Genomic DNA, 21,456 nt, shown 5'->3' with positions numbered 1-21,456 from the left:
TCCTGAACATGCTACGAGTACCAAATGTCTTCGCCTAATCAAATTCATTAATTTTGTAAATGCTATTCAAATTCGAAACTGGTTATGTAGATTATGTAGGAGTTTGGATCTGGGTCTCTTCAGTAATCTTACACACGTCTGTCGTCTTGAAAGCTCAGGGATAATGTAATAATCTGTTTGTGAGACACTATTGTGTGTCGACTAATATAATCAATTAAGCGTGTTAGATTAGGAAGCTGGTGGCAAGCCAAGCCACTATAAGCCAAAGATGCAATTTTTGGGGGGTTTGTTTTTTGTCTATTCTACGGTACAGACATTTCGATTTGTGTTTTTCTTGTAGGTATACCGTTTTTAAAATTATCTTCTATTTTTTTGTACTCACATATTCGCAATATATTGATTAATCTTTGTATTTTATTTGTATTACTTTTTTTTATTTACGTAACTGTTATTTGTATTACTTGTTTCTTTTCGACATTCATAATGTCGTGTTCAATTTTATGTAATTGACATACATAGCTGAAAAAGTTATAATGTAATGATATTATAATAACATACATACAAAAATGCGGGTCTAAATATATTCGTAATAAAAGACACTTATTATAAATAAAAGAAGAGGTTATTAATTTCACCGTTTTTTTCTGTTTGTTACCTCAGAACTTATTCTGATGATGGGGTCCATAAGGAATTGAGGGAACTCCTCAAATCTTATAAGCGCATATATGTCGATTTTCGTACAAATTAAGCATAGTACCATTTGGTGAAGTGGAACTGTGTTATCCGGTGTTAAGTTACCTAATAAATAAAATACCAATAAAAAAGACAAAGTACATAAGTTCATCAACCATAAAAAAGACACAAAACTTATTGCTGTCACTTACCTATCGTAGTGAGCGCCAACGTGCACCAATAGTAACTTTGAAGATATTGTTTCACCACATCCGCCGTTTCAGTGTCATGATACACCCAGTTTTTACTCCCGAATCCATTGTTTTTATATATTATATGGTACAAGCACCCGTTCCAATGAAATATCACTAGTAAGTAATGTATTAAACTGGTCGACCTAAATAAATTTGGATAGTTCGTATGTCTTTCGGTGCGGTCCATGAAAGCCCAGAACCGATAGATCTTGACTAGGCGGAAAGAGCGCAAGATGGAGTTGAATCCGATGGAGAGGTAGAGGAAGTCGAGCGGCAGGAGGCAGAGACAGTCGATGTAGAAGGTGGTGGAGTTCATGTAGTGCGCGCGCAGCTTGGCGGCGTCCGTCTGCAGCACGCCGTCCTCCAGGTAGCCCGTGCGGAAGTGGAACAGGATGTCGGCCAGGTACAGGAAGTCTGAGAAGTAGTCGAGGCAAAACCACACCACCAACGTTTCCCCTGCAACAACCAAACACACTTACATTTTTATTTATTTACAATCGCTATTAAACGTACTTTTACATTCTTTAGTTTCTGGGTTCTAGATCAACATTTTTCAGTAAGTATTTTTATTATGATTCTATTTTTCAATTGCTGAAAGTCGTATGAAATTATGTACGTATGTCACATTCTTTAGCACATCATACAATTTTCAGTTTTTTATAATATGTACCTAATAAAGAAATACATGTTGCCGAATACAATTGTACGAGGTAATTATATCACTCGTAAAATTGTTTCCGAAGCCGAGCCAACCTCAGTCGGGTTACTTCTTTTTTTTTACTTCTTACTTCAGGTCATTTTAAGACGATAGGTACTAATAACCGATTTATAGAAGAAAACGAGAAAAAATGTGATTTAAATAAAAATAATGATCGAATTGGAGTTAGAGTTAAACCAAGAAAAGACTACAGAGATTTTGCTAGCCCACGTAATGCATGTGTTATTTTAAACCTCAAGCTTCTATGAAATTATGTTGTATAAATAACACTTGCACTGCGCGGGCTATCAAAATCGCTGCAGACTTTTCAAGGTCTAACTCTAACACGTAGCATCACGATCGTGTCACTGCCTGTCAATAGCGTTTCCGTCTGAAGTCGTTGCGCCAACTTCTATTGTGCTTCAGTGCTACTGGTGTTACTAAATTTTCTCCTGAAACCGGGGAATTTCAGCACAGCGGGTGTCGCATCATTAAATAGTTACGCGTCCTTGCTCAGCTTGGGAGTATTTTGTGCAACATAAACATGTAGATACATTTACCTACATAATTATAGCAACGAAACTACTTATAGTACGAACCTACTCATACAGTAGTAGTAAATAAGACTCCAGCATGGCTACCACGAGTTGGCGACTGAATGAACTCGATCGCATAACCTCTCTATCACACCAGCCGGCCTACAACGAAACGCTTTGTGTCTCTCTATCACTCTTCCCTATAAGTGCGACAGTGACAGTCGCATTTCGATCCCTACGAAGCGTTAGCGATTGGCAGGTTGGCTACGCGGCCAGATATACGCGGTTGGCTACGCGGCCGAGCGAGATGAACTCTAGTAGAGTTTACGCAATCGGTATCGTAAACGTTAAGTGTGTGTGTGTACGGCTACAGAAGCAAAACGACATTTACTTGCCATTCAGAAAATACTCAAACTGATTCACTATTATTTACCCGACTGCGTCAGAAGACGGGTAAGGTTTTTATTCGAGTACCTGATACGGTATACAAATACCTGAACCTGAACACGCCTCTATTGTCAAGGCATTAGAGTCCGCGTTCAGAAATTGAGCACCTCTCTCCCCTGATATATCTGATGGCGACCGTACCTATGTAAAATCAACCTAAATCTACCTATAGTTCATTTTTTTTAGGATTAGAAATAAGGTAAACAATCTTGATGTGACTTTTAATTGAAAAACACATTTTAAAATAAAGCCCTTGCTGTATGTATACACGGTCGCCGACAAGCCCCCAGACCGCGTGGCCTTGGCCGGTCCCGGACCGTGTAGACAGTTGTTACCAACAAAATTTGACCAAAACTGACCAAGGACAGACCAAGGTCAGACGGTTAGAAGGCTTGTCGGCGACCGTATAGCAAGCCTTTAAGTTACGGCAAATATGTAACAATTATGAATCTAATACGATCATTTATGTTCTTCTGCTTTCATAAGTAAATGTTTTTGATTTATTAAAAAGCGTTTTTCAATTAAAAAACTTGTCAAGATCGTTTACCTTCTCGCAAGTTCTTTCTAATGCTAAAAAAAACGAACTATAGCCAATTATCACTTAACGTGATCAAATGGACTGGCATCGTTCTTTATCCCAAGTACCTAAGTATAATTGTACTGGTACTAGACCCTCAGATTAATCAGATGCGATGCCTAGTTTAAAGAGCACCTGAATTTGAAATAGGTACTGACTAACCGCATAACTGAGTCGGTTCGTGACAAGTTATTGTGGTTGACTACGGTGAGGTTGAAGGTGTGTCCGGGTGCGATTGTTTTGTGTTATGATCAGTACGCCACAAACAAGCAAGCAAACATTAAATAACTTCATACTGTGCGAATTTCATACAACTTTATTGGAGTGAAGATAAAATTCTAAACACAGGTAACTTGTGTTCAAGATACATGTTTATAGTTTGTTAAATTATAAGTGTTCCGTGAACAAAGTTTTGTACGGAACACATCAGCGCTTGTCAGTTGCAGTCGCCATGAACATAACCTCTCCCTTGGCATTCTTGGCAATTAACTCTAGTATTAACTCCTTAGGGGCTCTTGCGCTTTCCAGGGTTAGCAACTAACTCCGAGTTAACCGTTTATGCAGGGTTAAAATGGACTGTTCACTTCTAGTTTAAACGGTTAACTCCGAGTTAGTTGGTTAAACTTGGAACGAGCAAGCGACCCTTAAAGGAATTCGTCGATTTTAACACCGCACTGTATTTAATTCGATACAAGTAAAAATGAGGTATATTTACCGTTGATCTCCTGGAAGGCGAACCTGTAGACGATAACCCAAAGATTGTAGAGGAAGGCGAGCGACACGACCATCGACCAGTAGTAGCACAGCCGGCCGGCGGGGTCGAACACGAAGGACCAGTGCGGGCCCGTGCGCAGCCGCCCGCTCGTGTACGTGGAGCGCCGGCGCAGGCCGGCTCTGCTGCCACTGCACACACACATATCACACTACAGATAACACATCATTTTATTTATACTTAACTGGCGGCTGAGATCTTAATGCTATATCCTTTACCCAGGGTGAAAGAGATGGCATTATGACCTGACTCGCCACTTAGTTTTGCGGCAAGTATAATCGCTTATGACTTAGTCCGAAGAAATCGTTTAATCTTCAACGCCACTTTCACCCCCTTATGCCCCGTTCACATATTCCAGTAGCATTCCAGTCCAGTGATCGAAACCAGTGCTGAACTGGATCATACCGATTACATTAATTCCAGTTATTTTCATCATCCAGTGAATTTATGGAGACTAATACTTAATAGGTACCAAAAACAAAATACGCGTGTTCACTGTTTAAAGTTTAATCCAGCATTGGATTGACTGTCTACACCAGGATGGCTCGCGGGAAAGTTTCTGAGGCGCAATATGGCCTTCAGGTAAAAAAAGTTTGGAAACCCCTGGTCTACACTATTCCAGTAGCAATGGATTGGGTGAGCTGAGGGGCTACCGCCAAAACCGAAATTCGCAAATTGCGGGGATCTTTCTCTTTTACTCCAATGAAGGCGTAATTAGAGCGACAGAGAAAAATGCCCGCAATTTCAGACCCATCCCAATTAAGACCGGATTGTCTATAGATGCCAATATGTTTCCGATCAAAATGTAAATGGCGCCAATTCCAGTCCTAATTTTCTTAACCGTCAAAAGAAATATACCTATAATAAACCTACATTTCTTGTGTTTGACTTTCCTCATAGCCGAAATGAAAAGTAGAACTCGGATAAAAGTAACCATCTCACCCTCGAACCTATTTGAGTTATCTCGGGTGATATGGTTCACTTTCCACTCTTGGTTAACAATCTACTATTAAATCTTATTGGTTTTTGCCACTTGTAAAATAGTAAGCGATTATTCCCCTCTCAATCTGAGATCTTAATAGGCCAATCAAATTAGATTCCAGCGAGTTGGAAATCGGTTTAATACCTTCAATTGGATCTAAATGCATGTAATCCGAGTTTGCGCAATTCCAAGAAGTGTGTATATCCTACCCATTCCGCATCGTGATCTCGCTAGGAACCTTCGTGTGAGCGCAGATAAATGTTCAGCCACAAACACGCCTAGCGTGATCCAAAAACCTCTTAAGTCAAACCCCTCCATTAATCAAAAGCTCCTTAGCTCGAATTAATTCACGTCTCCCTTGAATTTCTACTTTCGTAGATTCTTCAGTAGTATGTTACGCTGCCATCCATGAGCCTACCATGCCTACTTTGTCTACCGATATTTGCATTAGCTGATTGTTTACCTCCGATTTGAGAGGGCTTAAGGTTGTAACACTCACTCGGGAATAATTGAATATTAACTCAACACCTGAGGGCCTGCCGCAAGGTTACCGAGGGACGTGTATCCAATTAATCTGTCGAAGCCTTAACAGCTACATGCGGTCTTAGTTATACAGTTGTAATTGAATAGTTGAATCGATATCCTAGCATTGCTTAGGTACCTAATACGAAGCGTGCTTAAAAATATAAATTTTTAAGCACGTTAATACGAAAAGGACCCCGGATCAAATTTCGAAAAGCCTGTACGGTCGCCATCAAGCGGCGACAAATATCTGAGCACGCCTCTATTGTCAAGGCATTAGAGTGCGCGTTCAGATATTGTGAACACCTTGGCCGCTCCGATATATCTGATGGCGACTGTACCTACATGAGTTATCAGAAGTAAAAACTACAATTAAGTGGACTTTATTGGCAGATGAAATGTTGCTAGTAACAATATTAAATCAGTCACGTGTTTATGTCGATCAACTACTTACCTGCGTCGGTCAATGTGCCTGCTCTATTGGAGCCGACCGGCATATTGAGAAGTGACGGCAAGAGACCTGACGGGATGTCCTTGATTCCGTGGAGTATGGGGCGGGTGCTAGTGTGGGACGCAACCACTAGATTTAGGGGGAAATAAACCAGTTAGGGGTTTATTTGGGGGCTAAATATTTTTAGTGGTTTTTTTAGGGTTTTTTTAGGGTAGAATAAGGCGACAAATTTGAAAAATGTACGCGCGAAGGGATATCGTCTCATAGAAAATTTGAGTATCGCGCCTTTTTCTACTGACAAAATTTGCTTGACCATCTATAACGATCATATGTATGTATAATCACAAAAATGTCGAACCGGTTGAAAATCATAATAATGTACTAAATTCTGGAAAATGTATAAATAAAGAATTGATTAAACGTGTAATTTCTTTTATTTTTTATTTAGTGGGTTTTCCAAAATAATAGTACAGTTTTAGGGATTTTAAGTTGAGCTCTAGGGGTAAAAAAAATTGGAGTTGGCAACCCTGCTGCGTAGACACGCTGGCCCCGTCACATCTCCACGGAACCGCTGCGAGAGCGGCAGCTGCTGCGGAGGCGGCCGAAAACGCAAAGGTTGGGAAGTATCGCGGTCTCGGCGCCGAATACATTTTCGTTCCTTTCGGCGTCGAGACCCTGGGTCCGTGGGGTCCTGGCGCCCTGTCTCTTTGGAAACCTTTCAAAGAGACTCAGGGACGCAACTGGGGACCCGAGATCTGGCAGTTACCTCGCTCAACGCTTTAGTCTGGTAGTTCAGCGGGGTAACGCAGCCAGCATCTTGGGGACCTTGCCACAGGGGCCTTTTTTAGATTTAGTTTAGATTAGTTTTATTTTATTTTAGAATAGTTTGTATTTAGTTTAATTTTAAGTTATTTTTATTTATTGTTTTTTGACTTGTTTTTGTACAATAAAAAAACTACCTATGTAAGTACTTAAACACCATGTTTTTAATGTTTTGTTGAATTCCGTTAACTTCGGGGCATGGTTAAGTCGTTAAGAAAACTAAATGGCAAAGTTATTTTCAAAAAATATTTTTTATAAAAAGCTGATAAATGTTGCATTAAGCATTGTGGTAACACAGGCATTACATTTAAGTCAAACAATTGAAAACTGTGACATATCAATGTCACTTCGAACATCGAGCGTCCGAGATAGTTAAGTCGTGCTTAAGTTTAGTACTTTAGTAGCAAATGTAAGAACTCGTACTAATCATGAATCAATATGTAAGCAGGCCCTAACGCAAGTGTAGACGCTCGTAGGAGCCTTATCATAAAAAAATATTATCAATTATGTCCGAAATGTTAGAAAATAGAATACCGGTGTTTTCGATCAAAATGTCCAATCTTCCGGTCCGGTGTCTTTGAGAAAGTTACGTACTTAATTTGAGTCAGGAATGCAACCTTGAAATGGAAATAAATAAAATACGATGTATTGTAAAGCCGAAATTTAATAAAAAAAAAAACATTTATATCCTTTGCTGTTTCATTTGAGTTAGAGGAACGTGGGATTAAGTGAATTTAAAAACATTTGATGCTTCAAAGAGACAACCTAGAATCTGTTTTATCAAATGTGCATAAAAGGAAATTCAGCCAAAATGATCGCCATCAAAGAAAAATAATTGCAAACTACCTCGTCATATTACAGGACTAAACATAAACAGGCTAGTAAAATTATTCACGCGTAGGTAATAAGCGATCTCAGCAGCGACGCCAACCAGGCGATTCCCGCTCACGCCGAGCTGAGCGACTCGGGTAGGGTGCCCGCCATCCCGGGTCGATCACGCTGGAAAACCGATCCCCTCCTCACGGCTCGACACTTACTTACACATTTATTAATAGTCGGTTAATGGACTGATGAAACAAACGTTTTGTTAATTCATTCATCTACCACTTTTATGCTTGCAATTAAATATTCAGCCAGCAATAACAATCAGTTGACAATATTAAATATGTGTAGGTAAACAAGCGTTGAGAAGGAAAAAAGATCGATTTTCTTGTTTCGCGGCGGGCCTTCTGGTAACTTGTGTGTTGCTTTACATTTATTGCTGGCTGCGTATTATTTTGTATAAAAGCGAACATTTCTCAATATACTTCTGAGGTGTTATGCTAACCACAGTTTTGCCCATATGATGAATTTACACACTGTATATTCGTTGCAATGGAGAGCATTTCATTTGAGTATCTACCTTGTTTAGGCCACGAAGCTAGTTGGCAGGCCTAAGTAAGGTACGAGACCAGAAAGCCTGACTATCGGCGCGATTCGGGAAATGAATTAGAGATTCACTAAATATGAAATAGTAAAGATATGTGACGTTCCGCGACAAAAGGTACCTTATGGCGGTTGGCGCTTAAGCTGTTATTAACGCCGCTCCAATATTATTGCGGTCGCCATATGGGACCTTTTGCCGTGGAACGTCACATATATATATATATATTTTTTTTTTTAGGACATTTTTTACACAAATTGACTAAACCCCACGGTAAGCTCAAGAAGGCTTGTGTTGTGGGTACTCAGACACCTCCTGCTTCGTAGGCAGGGTCTCTACCAACTAGGCTAGGAGGCCGACTAAGCAAATCTTTACTATTTCGTATCTAGTGAATGTCTAATTCATTTCCTGAATCGCGCCGTATATCATTAATTATCATTATTAACCGACTTCCAAATCTCAAAGAAGGAGGTGATCAATTCGGTTGTATGTTTTTTTATTTTTTTTATGTTTGTTACTCCATATCTCCGTCATTACTGGACCGATTTTGAGAATTCTTTTTTTGATTGTTTGATGCATAGAGCACAAAACAGATAGGTACAGAAATCAATCTACATATAAAGCGCGCTCGAGCAACGCACACATAGACACTGCTCACGGACACGATATCTCGGACCGGTTGGGACCACTGCGAGCGCGAGTGCCATCCGCTTGAGACACGCGTCTGTGAACTTTTTTGTGCAATAATGGAGAAACAAAAAGAAAAGTTATTATAACTGGTACGGTGGACGGTTGTTTAAATTCAACATTAAACGGTGAATTGTCGTTTTTTAAGCTACCAGTGGTTTTAGAGAGTTTTTTACATTGTACATGAGAATGCGAATTTATTACACTCTAAAATATAATAATCGTGCATTTCGCCAATCTCGAAATATATTTTCAAAGCAAGCAAGATATTTTCTGTGACAAATTTGTAATATAACAATGACATTAAAATTAAAATACCTATTTGAGTTATTATATATATAATGTTATTATTAATTTATATTTACATTCTTCCCGTTTCATCCTCAACAATAAATCAAACAACTAGATACGAGATACGATACGATAGATACGAGTGCCACTACCACGATAGTTTTTTGTGCATAAGCCATAGTTCGCAACCCTAGAGCGACCGCCGAGCGTAGGTATGAAAAGTAAAGTACATACATGTGATTGACTTCTGTACTTATCTGTTTTGTGCATAGAGTGAGTTGACCATTAATTTACCACCCTTTTTCATGCGGTACTAACTCGCAATTTTTCAATTAAAATAAATTATTGCGAACATTAATATTTAATTAGCTACAAATTGGCATTCATCAAGAACTTTTAATTTTCCTTATAGGTTTTACATTATTGTGCTTTTAGTAAAAAAGGGACTTTGGCTAATAGTGTCCACCCTATTGGTTTCTTTTTCTTAAAAATATTCAGTAAAAAGATCTTTCGTTCTTCTATCCTTTGGTTTTTTTCCTCTTGATCGCGACGGCACGTGATTGATAAATTTCATTATAGTTCACTAAAGCCTTTCACCATGAAGTCATTATAATTGAGTCGGGAGTCTGCAGTGAAAAGTATGTATGTGATTTAATATAGTCAACCGTTATTTAACCGATTTAATATAGTCCACGAGCGAAAAAAAAACATCTTTCAAATTTAATTTGAACTTGTTGAATGATGGTTCAACTCTCCCCCCTGAGCAAGTTTCCCAGACTCTCCCAACAAAAACTTTTACTGGGCATACATGCTTCGGCTAATTACTTATTTTGCAAAACTTTTATGACTAAGATTAAACTTTAAATTCTTGAACAATAATAATAATCACACCTGTAAAGTACAAACTTACAAGGAAGGGTACCCAACTGTCCGACTCCGATTTGATTTATTTTCATATATGTTATAGAGTAGTCTAAAATAACGGACACGTATTTTTTTTTAGCTGCCCAAACTCAACCTGTTAGGAAAAAAAGGCCTTCAAAGTACTGAAAATTTACCAAACTTTCTAATTTCTGAGAAAAGATTTGAAAAAAAAATGATAATTAATTACTGGTTTCGTTATATGTTGGAGAACATGAATAAAGAATGGGGACGTGTTTTGTCATTTCACCACAAACTCATTTTTTATATAAAAACATATTTATTATATTTATTTATTATATATATATTTTCCTAACAGGTTGAGTTTGGGCAGCTAAAAAAATACGTCTCCGTTATTTTAGACTACTCTATAACATATATCAAAATAAATCAAATCGGAGTCGGACAGTTGGGTACCCTTCCTTGTTAGTGTAAGTTAATTTGTGGACAAATGTGACGACTTTGATCGTCAAAAGGTTGAACACTCACTGGTGCTTTTACCCTATTAGCCTAGACTTGAAACCATTGACTGTAGGTGCGTACTCGTACATGAAGGTACGGTACAACAGTATTCAGCATACAGTAAACAACGGAAGTTGATTGAGCGATTGATTGTTTGACTAGCTACTAATGAAATACGAACCTTTGTGGTAACGACTGCCGAACCACTGGTGAATAATTCAATTCAATCCGAGGTACATGTAGTAGTCCAAATAGCCCTGTTTCGTATCTGGTAGTTATTTATGATACAAGTGCGGAAAGAGGAAATTCGAAACGAGTGGCGGTAAATTAAAACACAACCGAAGGGAGTGTTTGAAATCGACACGAGTTACGAATTACCTTTTCGCACGTGTATTGTACAACGTTTTACAGTACATGTGGCCCTTTAAATTTCGACATAGGCACGTTTGTGTTAATAACCGCACTAGGGCGGCAAAGTAGCACCATAATAATATGTACTGTTAAATACATTCAATTTTATGGTCAATTCATACTTTTAGTAACACGTTAATAATTCAAATATGCATAAACCGAAATATTATGTAATTTTTTTGAAGATAGGAACGAGTATTCGAGTTTAAAAACGTAAAATTTAACTTAGGTATTTTAATGCTCAAATATCATATATTAAACACTTTGTTAGATTTGTTATACCGAGAAAAAAAAATTAGAACTTTACACTTAAACGCATTTTTACGGCGAAATAACAAACCACATATTTCACATGATTCTGCCCATACATTTTATCAAAGCCGTGCGGCCTATGACATGACGTCACAGTTCGCTCGCATCAGATCTTTTCATATATGTATATTTTCTCAATTTTGAATTTTCTGAGGTACAATTGATAGGTTGAAGGTTTATTGGAAACATTTGGAATTCACTAAAGTAGAATCGATTGACATCTATAAAAATTATACTTACGAGTAATACCGCTACGAATAGGGGCTGGCGCATAAACTTTTGACCTCGTGAAAGATTTTTCAAGCAGCCTTTACCGAATTCCTACATTTATATTTTCATAATAAAGAGTCCTAGAAGAAAAATAATAATAGGAAGAGTGATGTGTATTATTTCCACTTATTGTAAATTATAAATGAAACATCACGAGTTCACTCATTAAACATAGACTTGAAAGCCATGCAATGCATTTCGATACTTTGTGAAATCCGATCATGTTGGGAGCTGACATTAAATTTGCATGGGTAATAGCAGGTTTGTATTGTGCTGAAAAATATACCTGTCGGTCCCGTTGCAGTGCGGAGCGAGGTGGTTGTGTGAGTGGTGGGGGGCGGGCGTGGCCGGCGCGTGCGGCGTGTGCGGCGTGCTGCGCCAGCCGCTCAGCAGGGGCGCTTCGCCGCTGGCGCCCAGCAGTTTTAATCTAGACAACAACCTATGTTTATATTAATTTACTTCAACTTTACCGATAACATGATGGCTGTTGTTAAATACACGAGATAAAATAAGCGTCATTAAAACGCTGTCACGTGAATAGGGTACGACCGTCATATCTATAACCGTACAAATATTTATGTGTTTCATCAACATTACCTATAGGTACGGTTGCCATAAAAAAATAATAAATAAATAAATCATTTATTCAGATGAAATAAACCCTATCTTACAAATGTTTTTCTTCTGCCAAACTGCAGGGCAGTTTGTTGGCAGAGGGAACTCCCTTGAAACATAGATGGGTAGACTTAGCTAACTGTCACTGTCACCGTATATAATTCCCGTATTTTTACTGGTCCCGTTTTTGTCCCGTATATTAATTTCCCGTATTATTTCGACCGGATTGGCCTAGTGGGTAGTGACCCTGCCTATGAAGAGTAAGTATGAAACCGATGGTCCCGGGTTCGAATCCTGTTAAGGGCATTTATTTGTATGGTGATACAGATATTTGTTCCTGAGTCATGGTTGTTTTCTATGTACCTATTTTACCTATTTAAGTATTTATAGTATATATATATCGTTGTCTGAGTACCTACCCATAATACAAGCCTTCTTGAGCTTACCGTGGGGCTTAGTCAATTTGTGTAAAAATGTCCTATTATATTGATTAGCGCTCTAGAATACCACTGTCCCTTTTCCGACTAATCCCTAGTTCCGACTAATTATGGCAACCCTACCTGTAGGTACTGTCGTGGCACTTGGCACAACGAGAGGCTTGGCAAAAGAAAATACCTATTTCTACTAAGGTGTAGCTTCGAACCTAACCCAACATTGGTTTACCAGACCATAAATATCTGACGTAGTTTATCCTCATCGCAACGAAAGACCAAATAAAGTGATCAACTACTTCTAACAGTGCCTGTTCCTAGGTAGAAGGGGAGGCGCGTGAAAATAAATAAATCATAGGCAAGACGGATTATTTGTAACAAAGTTGTGAGTATTAGGCAAGCCGACGGGATTCGAGTTGTATGGACGCCTCGCCACAGCCTACCTAGTAGGTAGTATAAGTACTGGTTTAATATCATAAAAGCCATCTTAACCCTCACATTAGACGGCATAGGGAGAGGTACTTAACTCAGAGCAACTGACTTAGCGAGGGACAAGGTTTCAATTGGATTAGAGCACTTAATCAAATTACCCCCGATGGAAATAGGGAGAACTCGATTTAATCGAGGAGGTACTCAATTCCAACTCTTACTGATATTATACATAGGTATAGTATGTCGAAAACGTGTCGTAAAATTTGTACCAAACAACGATGTCAAAGTGTGAATGTTGCCAACTTGGCATAAATGATGCCAGATTTGGCATATTTTCACTCGCTTTTGCACCAAAATTTTCCATTTAGCATCTGGCATATTTTTTAGCATAATTTAGTTTAAGCCAATTTTGCACCAACTTGGCAGCAACAATATGCGCCATCGCCTTAGGTGGTTCATATTTTCATATGAATTTTGACTTTTGTGGACGGATGGACGTCAACGGACTAAATAAAGTTGGTCAAGCAGATCTTGTCAGTAGAAAAAGGCGGTAAATTTGAAAAAAGTATATGTTTTAAGTGTCTAATTTCTAGTGATATTTTAGCATTTTATAAGCATAGGTGATTCAAAAATCTTTGGCATAATTTTGGCATAATCTAGACATTAGTCTAGCATTTTTTGCAAAATCCGAGATGGCAACACTGGTGTGAAAATAACATTCAAAAACCAATCAATTTTGCCGCAGAAATTGATTTTTCTAATGAAACTTCATGAGACTGGGGGTTGAAGAAGCTGCCTTCACGTATATTCACTTATACCGTGAAATGAGATATAAACTGTTCAAAAATGTGCTCTCACCGGCTGCCGCCCCGCTCACACGTACCGACATTATACGCTTTTCATTTGGCGTGGTTTAGAGACGTCCGTAAAATGTTGACACAGGACAAGAATGTCACGAGGCTCGTAATTTATGTCGGCGAGGGAAGGTCAGATACATTCATAACGTCGCGTTATCGTGGACACCCTCCTAACTTATAGTTCGTTTTTTTTAGCATTAGAAAGAACTTGCAAGAAGGTAAGCGATTTTGACACGTCTTTTAATTGAAAAACGCTTTTTAAAAATCAAAAACGATTACTTATGAAAGCAGAAGAATATAAATGATCGTATTAGATTCATAATTGTTACATATTTGCCGTAACTTATTTTTAAAATGTGTTCGTCAATTAAAAGACACATCAAGATTGTTTACCTAATTTCTAATGCTAAAAAAAACGAAGTATAATACAAGTTTATTTTGCCGGCAATATTAAAATACAGGTATGTTTTATATATTTACGTGAAAAACAAACATAATCGCAGCATTCAAGCATTTATAGCATTAGTGCATTTCTGCAGTTATCTATTACTGAGTTCTGTTGATCACTTTGTGGCCAGTGGCCACTTCACAGAGTGATGCTTTTCGAGAACTACATTGAGACTACTGTCATTGTGTGGAATCATTTGATCGGTAGTACGAGTATTTGGTGGCCAGACCATTATAGTGCAGTGTGCTCCGGCCATAAAAAGGTCAACTACGGCGTTCACTGAATAAGAGATTTCCTTTGGCAGAATCAATCTTTGTGTTCCTAAAATGTATTTAAGAAGTGGAGCCGCCGAGATTTTTGATGCAGGTATGGGGTGGGGGGTTTTAAGGGTCAGTGACGTCTGAGGTTAATATTTTTTCAAATATTTTTTAGGTTCTATGTCAAGTTTAGTATCATTTTCAACTAAATCAAAGATGTAGACATAGATTTCATCTAAATCTATACAAACTTACACCTTCCTTTTCACTTTCAAGAGTTTTTTTTTAATAAGAACTATACTATCCCCGAAGAATCCCCGGGACTCAAAAATGTCTCTATACCAAATTTTATCTAAATCGGTTCAGCGGTTATTGGATCCCCATACAAATTTCCACGTCCCTTTTCACACCCTTAAAGGGTGAATTTGGAAAATAAACGTATGCTATGTTATTCCCTGGGACTCAAACCATCTCTGTACCTACCAAATTTTTACGAAATTGGTTTAGCGGTTTGGGCGTGAAGCGGAATTTAAAAATTTATGTGTTTTTACTTCGGAATGATGTCATGATATCATAAATGAATTCGGCATCCCCGATTTATACGAAAACAATACCTACCAAACTTGGCCTAGTAGCTGAAATGGACATAGATATCAAGATCAAGTTGAGAGCCCCCCCCCCTAAAATGTTATATTAAAAATCTCGGTGGCTCCACTTCTTAGACCCATCCTTGGGTCCAATCCTGCCAAAGGAAACATCTTGTTTACGCAAGGCCCAGCACCTTCTGCTATTAGATATTCAATCAGAAATCAAATCTTGGGGCGTTTGTTCAACTATTAGCACTTACAAACATCAAGTTCTGCAATAAGGTATTCATTTTTAGTTTTTTAATCATACATCGACAAATGCCGATCGAATAGACAAAATATATCGCGATGGCACTTTCGATTGTCATAAAATTTTTCTTTCAACGATTGTCACTTGGCTAGGCCCCGACTACCAGATCCAGCGCAATCGGTTAAATATGTCAATTGCGTGACACATACTTTATCAACAAGGACGAAACGACGTCAAAAATCGAATCAGAACTTTATATATAGTATAAAAGTATGTAATTAAACTAAAGGAGCTTTCGAGATCAAAAAGATCCTGTAGCTGTTTGAAGTTGCAGTTTTGAATCGAGAGTTGTAGTAGGTTGCGATCACAATAGATCAGGAATGGTCGCAGTGATACATAGGCTTTGGAGCCTTATATAGCCCCTAAAAAGATGAAGAAGAAGAAAGGAGCTTTAGATGTAATAAATAAATGTAATGTATAATTCTCACAGATTCAGAAAATAGCACCGGTCGACATTTAAACTTCGCCATCTACATGAACAACTAAAACCTCTGAATCTGCATAAATTTACCTACACTGAATAAATAACTACGTTTACACTAAACTAACAGGAAACTAGGGCGTAGGTATAATAAGTGATAAATTTAGTGAAGGGCGCGGTAAGGTCTCGCGTCACTGCCCATATGAAGGCGGAGGTGATCGAGTCAGCACTCGTGATTAAGGTGCCCTTCAGAAAAGGGCTCTCGCCGTCCTCGGCAAACAAGAGACAGCTCCTCGAACCACTCCGCCCGCGCCATAATGGAGACAGCGTTCGTTTTAACACAATAGTATTTTATACAATCGTGATATAATGGAGAGCTTTTCAATCGAGTAGCGTGTTAAGGCCATGGAGCTTGCTGAGTGGCCATATTGGGTACGAGAATGAAAAGCTTGATTATATCACTATTGTATACAATACTTCTTCTACGCGTCCACAAAAATAATATTGTAAACTAGTAAAATCATATATGTAGGTATACAAACTAAAAGTATAAGTACAACTACTAGTAAGATACGTGAGTAGCCGCGACACGTTCATACTCGTTCGCACCTCGGCCGCCGGGGCAGGGCGGATTGCTCAACGACACCTTCTCGTAACTCATTAGGCTCTGGTACTGGCTCCTTGCTAAATTCAATTTTTAGCCAGTTTTTTTCACGATTCTGATGGCCACCGTAACACCTATGAGACGGTTTCCGTAGTCTATGGATGAAGCTATATTAAGGGTGACACATGCGCGTCTAACTTATGAAGTTTCCGTTATACAAGCTAAACTAAATTATTTATTTGAGCTATCGTTTTGTGTCGTCCTCTTGACCGCGGCGAGCTGTAATTGGTCAATTTCATTATAGTTGACTTAACCGTTTAGAAATGAATATTTCTCGGTTTGTCAAGAGGGATTTTTATTTCATAAAGTCACAAGCTCGATTACCATGTCTCCATCTTTCGGCGGTCTGGCAAATTCCACTCCAGCTTATTATTTCAACCTTCAATAAGGTAGAAGTACTAGTGCTCGACGCTGCACTAGTATTCGACATGGACACTTTATGTCAAAGTGACAAGGATTAAATTTGAATACAGAAAAATCTTCGCCGTTTAAATTTAACTTATATTACTTTGACATAAAGTGCCCATGTCGAATACTAGTGCAGCGTCGAGCACTAGTACTTCTACCTTACCTAGTCGTTTATACGTTAACCCTACGATCATATGTGTCCAAAACAACCCTTTTAATGCGCATGATAAGGATTATCATAGATGTCATAATCCAATAATTACTAATGAATAATGATAAAATCCGAATTACGATATCCTGACTAAATCGTACATTGACACTATAAAAATGCCGGTACACTTACGCAACAGAAGCTAAGCCTGATACCTAGGTAAGTAGTTATAAAACCGTGGCCGGGGCATTGTACGGCGCCGGGTCAAGACCACGTTACGTTACTAAGGGTAACCAGAGCTTCGCAGTTTCCCGTGTAACATCAACCTTGATTATTTATTTTTTTACTGGATACTTTTGTTTAGAGTTAGACCAAGAAAAGTCTGCAACTATTTTGATAGCACACGCAGTGGCCTAGCGGTAAAAGCGTGTGCGATTTGCAATACGGAGGTCGTAGGTTCAATCAAACCCAGGCTCCTACCAATATCATCGTCGTTCGTCTCTTGTTTAAGGAAATCGCGGCCCTTAATACAAGATTAGGCGAAGTTATTATGAAGTTTGAAGCTAGCCTAGTCACTATCGCCGAGTTACGCGACGAAATCACATCGTCGTTTGCGGAATGCTCCAACTCGGTCGGCAGTTTCAAATTTCAAGATCGATTATCGACCTGACACTGGAGTCGAGTCGGTTAGTTTACGTGTTGCTGACACTGTAAAATGTGCCGCACGCGCCGCTGCATCGCCCGCGCACCCCCCGCGCGCGCGACCGCCTCCTGTCCCCTCGAAGTCACGTCAGCGTGCATATGCTGACGTCGCCGGTCAGCCTGTCGCAGCTAACCGGGTCAATGCGCCTTCTAAGGCGTGTGAATCACGGGCTCCCCTTTTGGAAAAGTCCTCCCGCACCAATGTGGATAAGGAGGGATTCACACTGGTGGAAAGGAAGAGCAAGGCGCGCAGGACGCCCCGTAAGACTCTGTGTGGCAGTGCGGAACCGGTTAATTCTGGTTTACGAATTGCGACCCCGAGTAAGGCGCTCTACGTGTCCCGCCTGCATTACTCCGCCTTTGCCGACGAGGTGGTGGAGTACGTCCGCCGGAAGACTGGCTACACGCTGAGGGTGCACCAGCTACAGTCGCGTCACTATGTGCACTTCAGTTCATTTGTGGTGCGCGTACCGCGGCCGCTGCAGGACACCATCGCAAGCGCAGACTTCTGGCCGAAGGGTGTGGTGTTTCGGCGGTACCGGGGCAACCTGCCAAATCCTACACCAAGTCAGACGACGCAACGGAGCCACGCTGTTACGTCGTCGCCCAAATCTAATGTTTAATTTGTCTTTGGTTTTTATTTGTAGTTTCTTTGTACTTATTGTATTTTATTTTGTAGTTTCACAGTGCCTTGGTTTTACTGTAATGCTGTGTTACTTATTTGACTAATAAATAAATAAATAAATAAATAAATCATTTCATATTTGATATTTACCTTCTCATGCGGTAACCGGACTAATCCAAATAAGGCCTAGCTGGGTTGGAACGTCAGACGGTAGTCGCTTTTGTAAAAACTAGTGCCTACGCCAATTCTCGGGATTAGTTGCCAAGCGGACCCCAGGCTCCCATGTGCCGTGGCAAAACCGTGACAACGCGAGGAAGATGATGATAAGTGTACGTTGTAAATGAACACACCTGAATCCGAGTAGGTACAGATTCGTTTATTTATAGTATTTTTTCTACTCCCGTACTTTTATTTGTCATTTAATGGGTCGTGCACACACCTTTAAAACCTTACCTTATAGTTGTCAAGACAAGTCTTTAGTCTATTCCCCAAAAAAGAATATGTGCATACACGCAGTATCTTTTTGACGATTTTACGATACTTCGTGTAATGACCACTTAAAAAATATTGAATAAAATACAGTGTTGCCAACCTTATTTTAAATGTCATCTCTGACAAATAAAACACTATTATGCAACCGTTGTTTAAGAGAGGTCAAAAAAGGCGAGTGGCGTGAGTAACAATTTGAAGCGAAGCCGAAAATTGTTAATAAAGACGCCACGAGTATTTTTTGACTTGGTTAAACAACGTTGCATACAATACTTTTTTCTACGACCAAGCACTTATTTGAAATAGAATTGAAAATTTAACAAATCTTTTTAATTCGACAAGTAGCAAAAATGGAGGGTACGGGCGGGAAAAAAATGAATGAATGTACGAAATTTAAAAAAAAAAGTCGTTGGTTCACTTCTTTGTCAGAGATGACATTTAAAATAAGGTTGGCAACACTGTATTTCATTCAATATTTTTTAAGTGGTCATTACACGAAGTATCGTAAAATCGCCAAATAGAGAAGTACTGCGTGTATGCACAAATTCCTTTTTGGGGAATAGACTAAAGACTTGTTTTGACAACTATAAGGTATGGTTTTAAAGGTGTGTGCACGACCACACAATTTAAATCACAAATAAAAGTACGGGAGTAGAAAAAACACATTAAACAGTAAACACATAAATAAACATTGTTCACCGGTTAGGAGTGACACGATATCCGATGTTGGCCAGAAAACCGCCAACGGCTATTTGCGCTGCGTGTATTGCAATTTGCAGCGCCTCAGGACGCAGTGTTCACTAATTATTTCGCACGGTTTCTGTTGATAGCTTTTTCACACGGTTCACTTGACGATGTTTTTATTTATCTTTGTTATAAAATATTATTTGCATTTAAACGACATGCTGATAGGCGCATGTACTGACTCTTTCATCCTTTTAATGGCTCTAAGTATTGTGACACTTGCGGCATAGCATCGCTTGCACAAATTAAGCCACTTAACCGACAAGTCTCCAGGAGGAGCCCAGCCGACTCGCAATTTCTTTCTTTTCTTACAGTACGTAAGTATCTTTACATACTCGGACAGTATATTTTCGACATATTTAGGCACTTTACGTGTCATAGATGTACAGTCGCTATCAGATATATCGGAACGGCCAAGGTGCTCAGAAATATTTGAACACGCCTCTATTGTCAAGGCGTTAGAGTGCATGGTCAGATATTTATGAGCACCTCGGCAGCTCTTATATGTATATCTGATGGCGACTGTACTGTAAAACGTACAATACACTTGCGAATAGGTAATATTTTTTTAACTTTTCACATTTATATCGTAACGTATCATCATCATAATTTAAGAGCAGGGCTCTTGTTGGTGGAGTATGCGCTAGTTTGCGGTCCTCGGCCAGGTGCTTTAGGTCCCTGTAAGACACGACACTTGCTTTTTTAGTTGTTGTGTATAGCTTGCTCGTGGTTTTTTTCTTCCTCTCCTAATAGCTTTGATCTCGCCTTCTCATATAGTTTTAAAGAATGTTTGGTGTCTAATTGTAATGTAGGTAAGTATTATTGTAACATCTGTATCAGAAAAAGACAGTAAAATAAAAACACAAATAAATAACTTATGAACTAAATATATCTATGAATAATACTAAATTAAAACGAACAACCCTAATTATATCTAAAATAAAAAAGGAATATAAAAACTACTGAAAGAGGCCTCCCCGCGCTACCCCCGGCGTAAAGGTGCCCATCACACTCGCTGCGTGACCGCGCTGAATAGCGATGGACAGCCTTTGCACCAGGAGAAACCCGGAGCGCGGATCAAGGCCCATTTCTTGCAGGCGGCGACCTACTTCCCTGAGGAAGGTTTTTGCCTCAGTGCACCAACAACCGGACGTCTGACATAACATACCGAGCTTTCTGCGAGCGTCTTGAGCGCGAGGAGAGGTCCAGCTCGCTAGCGGCGGAGCACGCGGTGCCGGCCTGCAGCGAGCCGCGCGACCCGCCCAGCCGCCTCGACCCCAGTCGGCACGTCATCATTTCTGCAACAAACATATTGTATCCTATTACTTGTTCGGAGAGAGCTGCTCTACTATGGCTCTTCTACACGATGGGCCAGCGCCGGCCACTCCAAGGGACGCAGCCATGCGGTAGAATGAGATAGCAATATCACTTGCCCCTGCGTCCCTTGGAGTGGCCGGCGCTGGCCCATCGTGTAGAGGAGCCATTAGATATTAGATCCCAAATAAAGTTGTAGAAATGTACATATGTACTTAAATATGTATATGTCACGTTTATTTCATGTAAACGCATTGATTTTTTGATGAAAATACAAAAACGACTATATGAATAGCTATAAAATTTTAAGAGTGCGCTTAATTCCTCATGGGTACCAGCATCAGAACTGGATTTTGATAAAAATGGAACTAACATATATGTATAACTTTCAAACAAAAAAATCCAATTCGGGTAAAATAACGAAGTTCGAGGGTAAGAAACAAAAAGATTTAAAAAACATAGAACCGGATTGAGAAACTTCTTTTTTGGGTC

The 21,456-nt window shown here is 39.3% G+C and overlaps 1 protein-coding gene across 2 annotated transcripts in view; it reads right to left on the bottom strand.

Annotated features, from left to right (window-relative positions):
* Positions 1 to 20,946, bottom strand: part of LOC134678338 (cyclic nucleotide-gated cation channel alpha-3) — a 55,422-nt gene extending 34,476 nt beyond the window's left edge. The window contains exons 1-4 of one of the 2 annotated variants that reach the window (XM_063536870.1): positions 20,819 to 20,946; positions 11,796 to 11,936; positions 3,899 to 4,086; positions 885 to 1,382 (exon numbers count right to left, since the gene is read on the bottom strand). In XM_063536870.1, coding sequence (XP_063392940.1) covers positions 885 to 1,382; positions 3,899 to 4,086; positions 11,796 to 11,936; positions 20,819 to 20,946 — 955 coding nt within the window. Of the gene's footprint in view, positions 1 to 884; positions 1,383 to 3,898; positions 4,087 to 11,795; positions 11,949 to 20,818 lie in introns of both variants that reach the window. The other variant, XM_063536869.1, reaches the window with a different exon arrangement.
* Between the last annotated feature and the right edge of the window lie 510 nt (positions 20,947 to 21,456).

The sequence above is a fragment of the Cydia fagiglandana genome, chromosome Z, assembly GCF_963556715.1.
Source record: "Cydia fagiglandana chromosome Z, ilCydFagi1.1, whole genome shotgun sequence".
Classification (NCBI taxonomy): Eukaryota; Metazoa; Arthropoda; class Insecta; order Lepidoptera; family Tortricidae; genus Cydia; species Cydia fagiglandana.
This window is presented reverse-complemented; position numbering and strand designations above follow the sequence as displayed.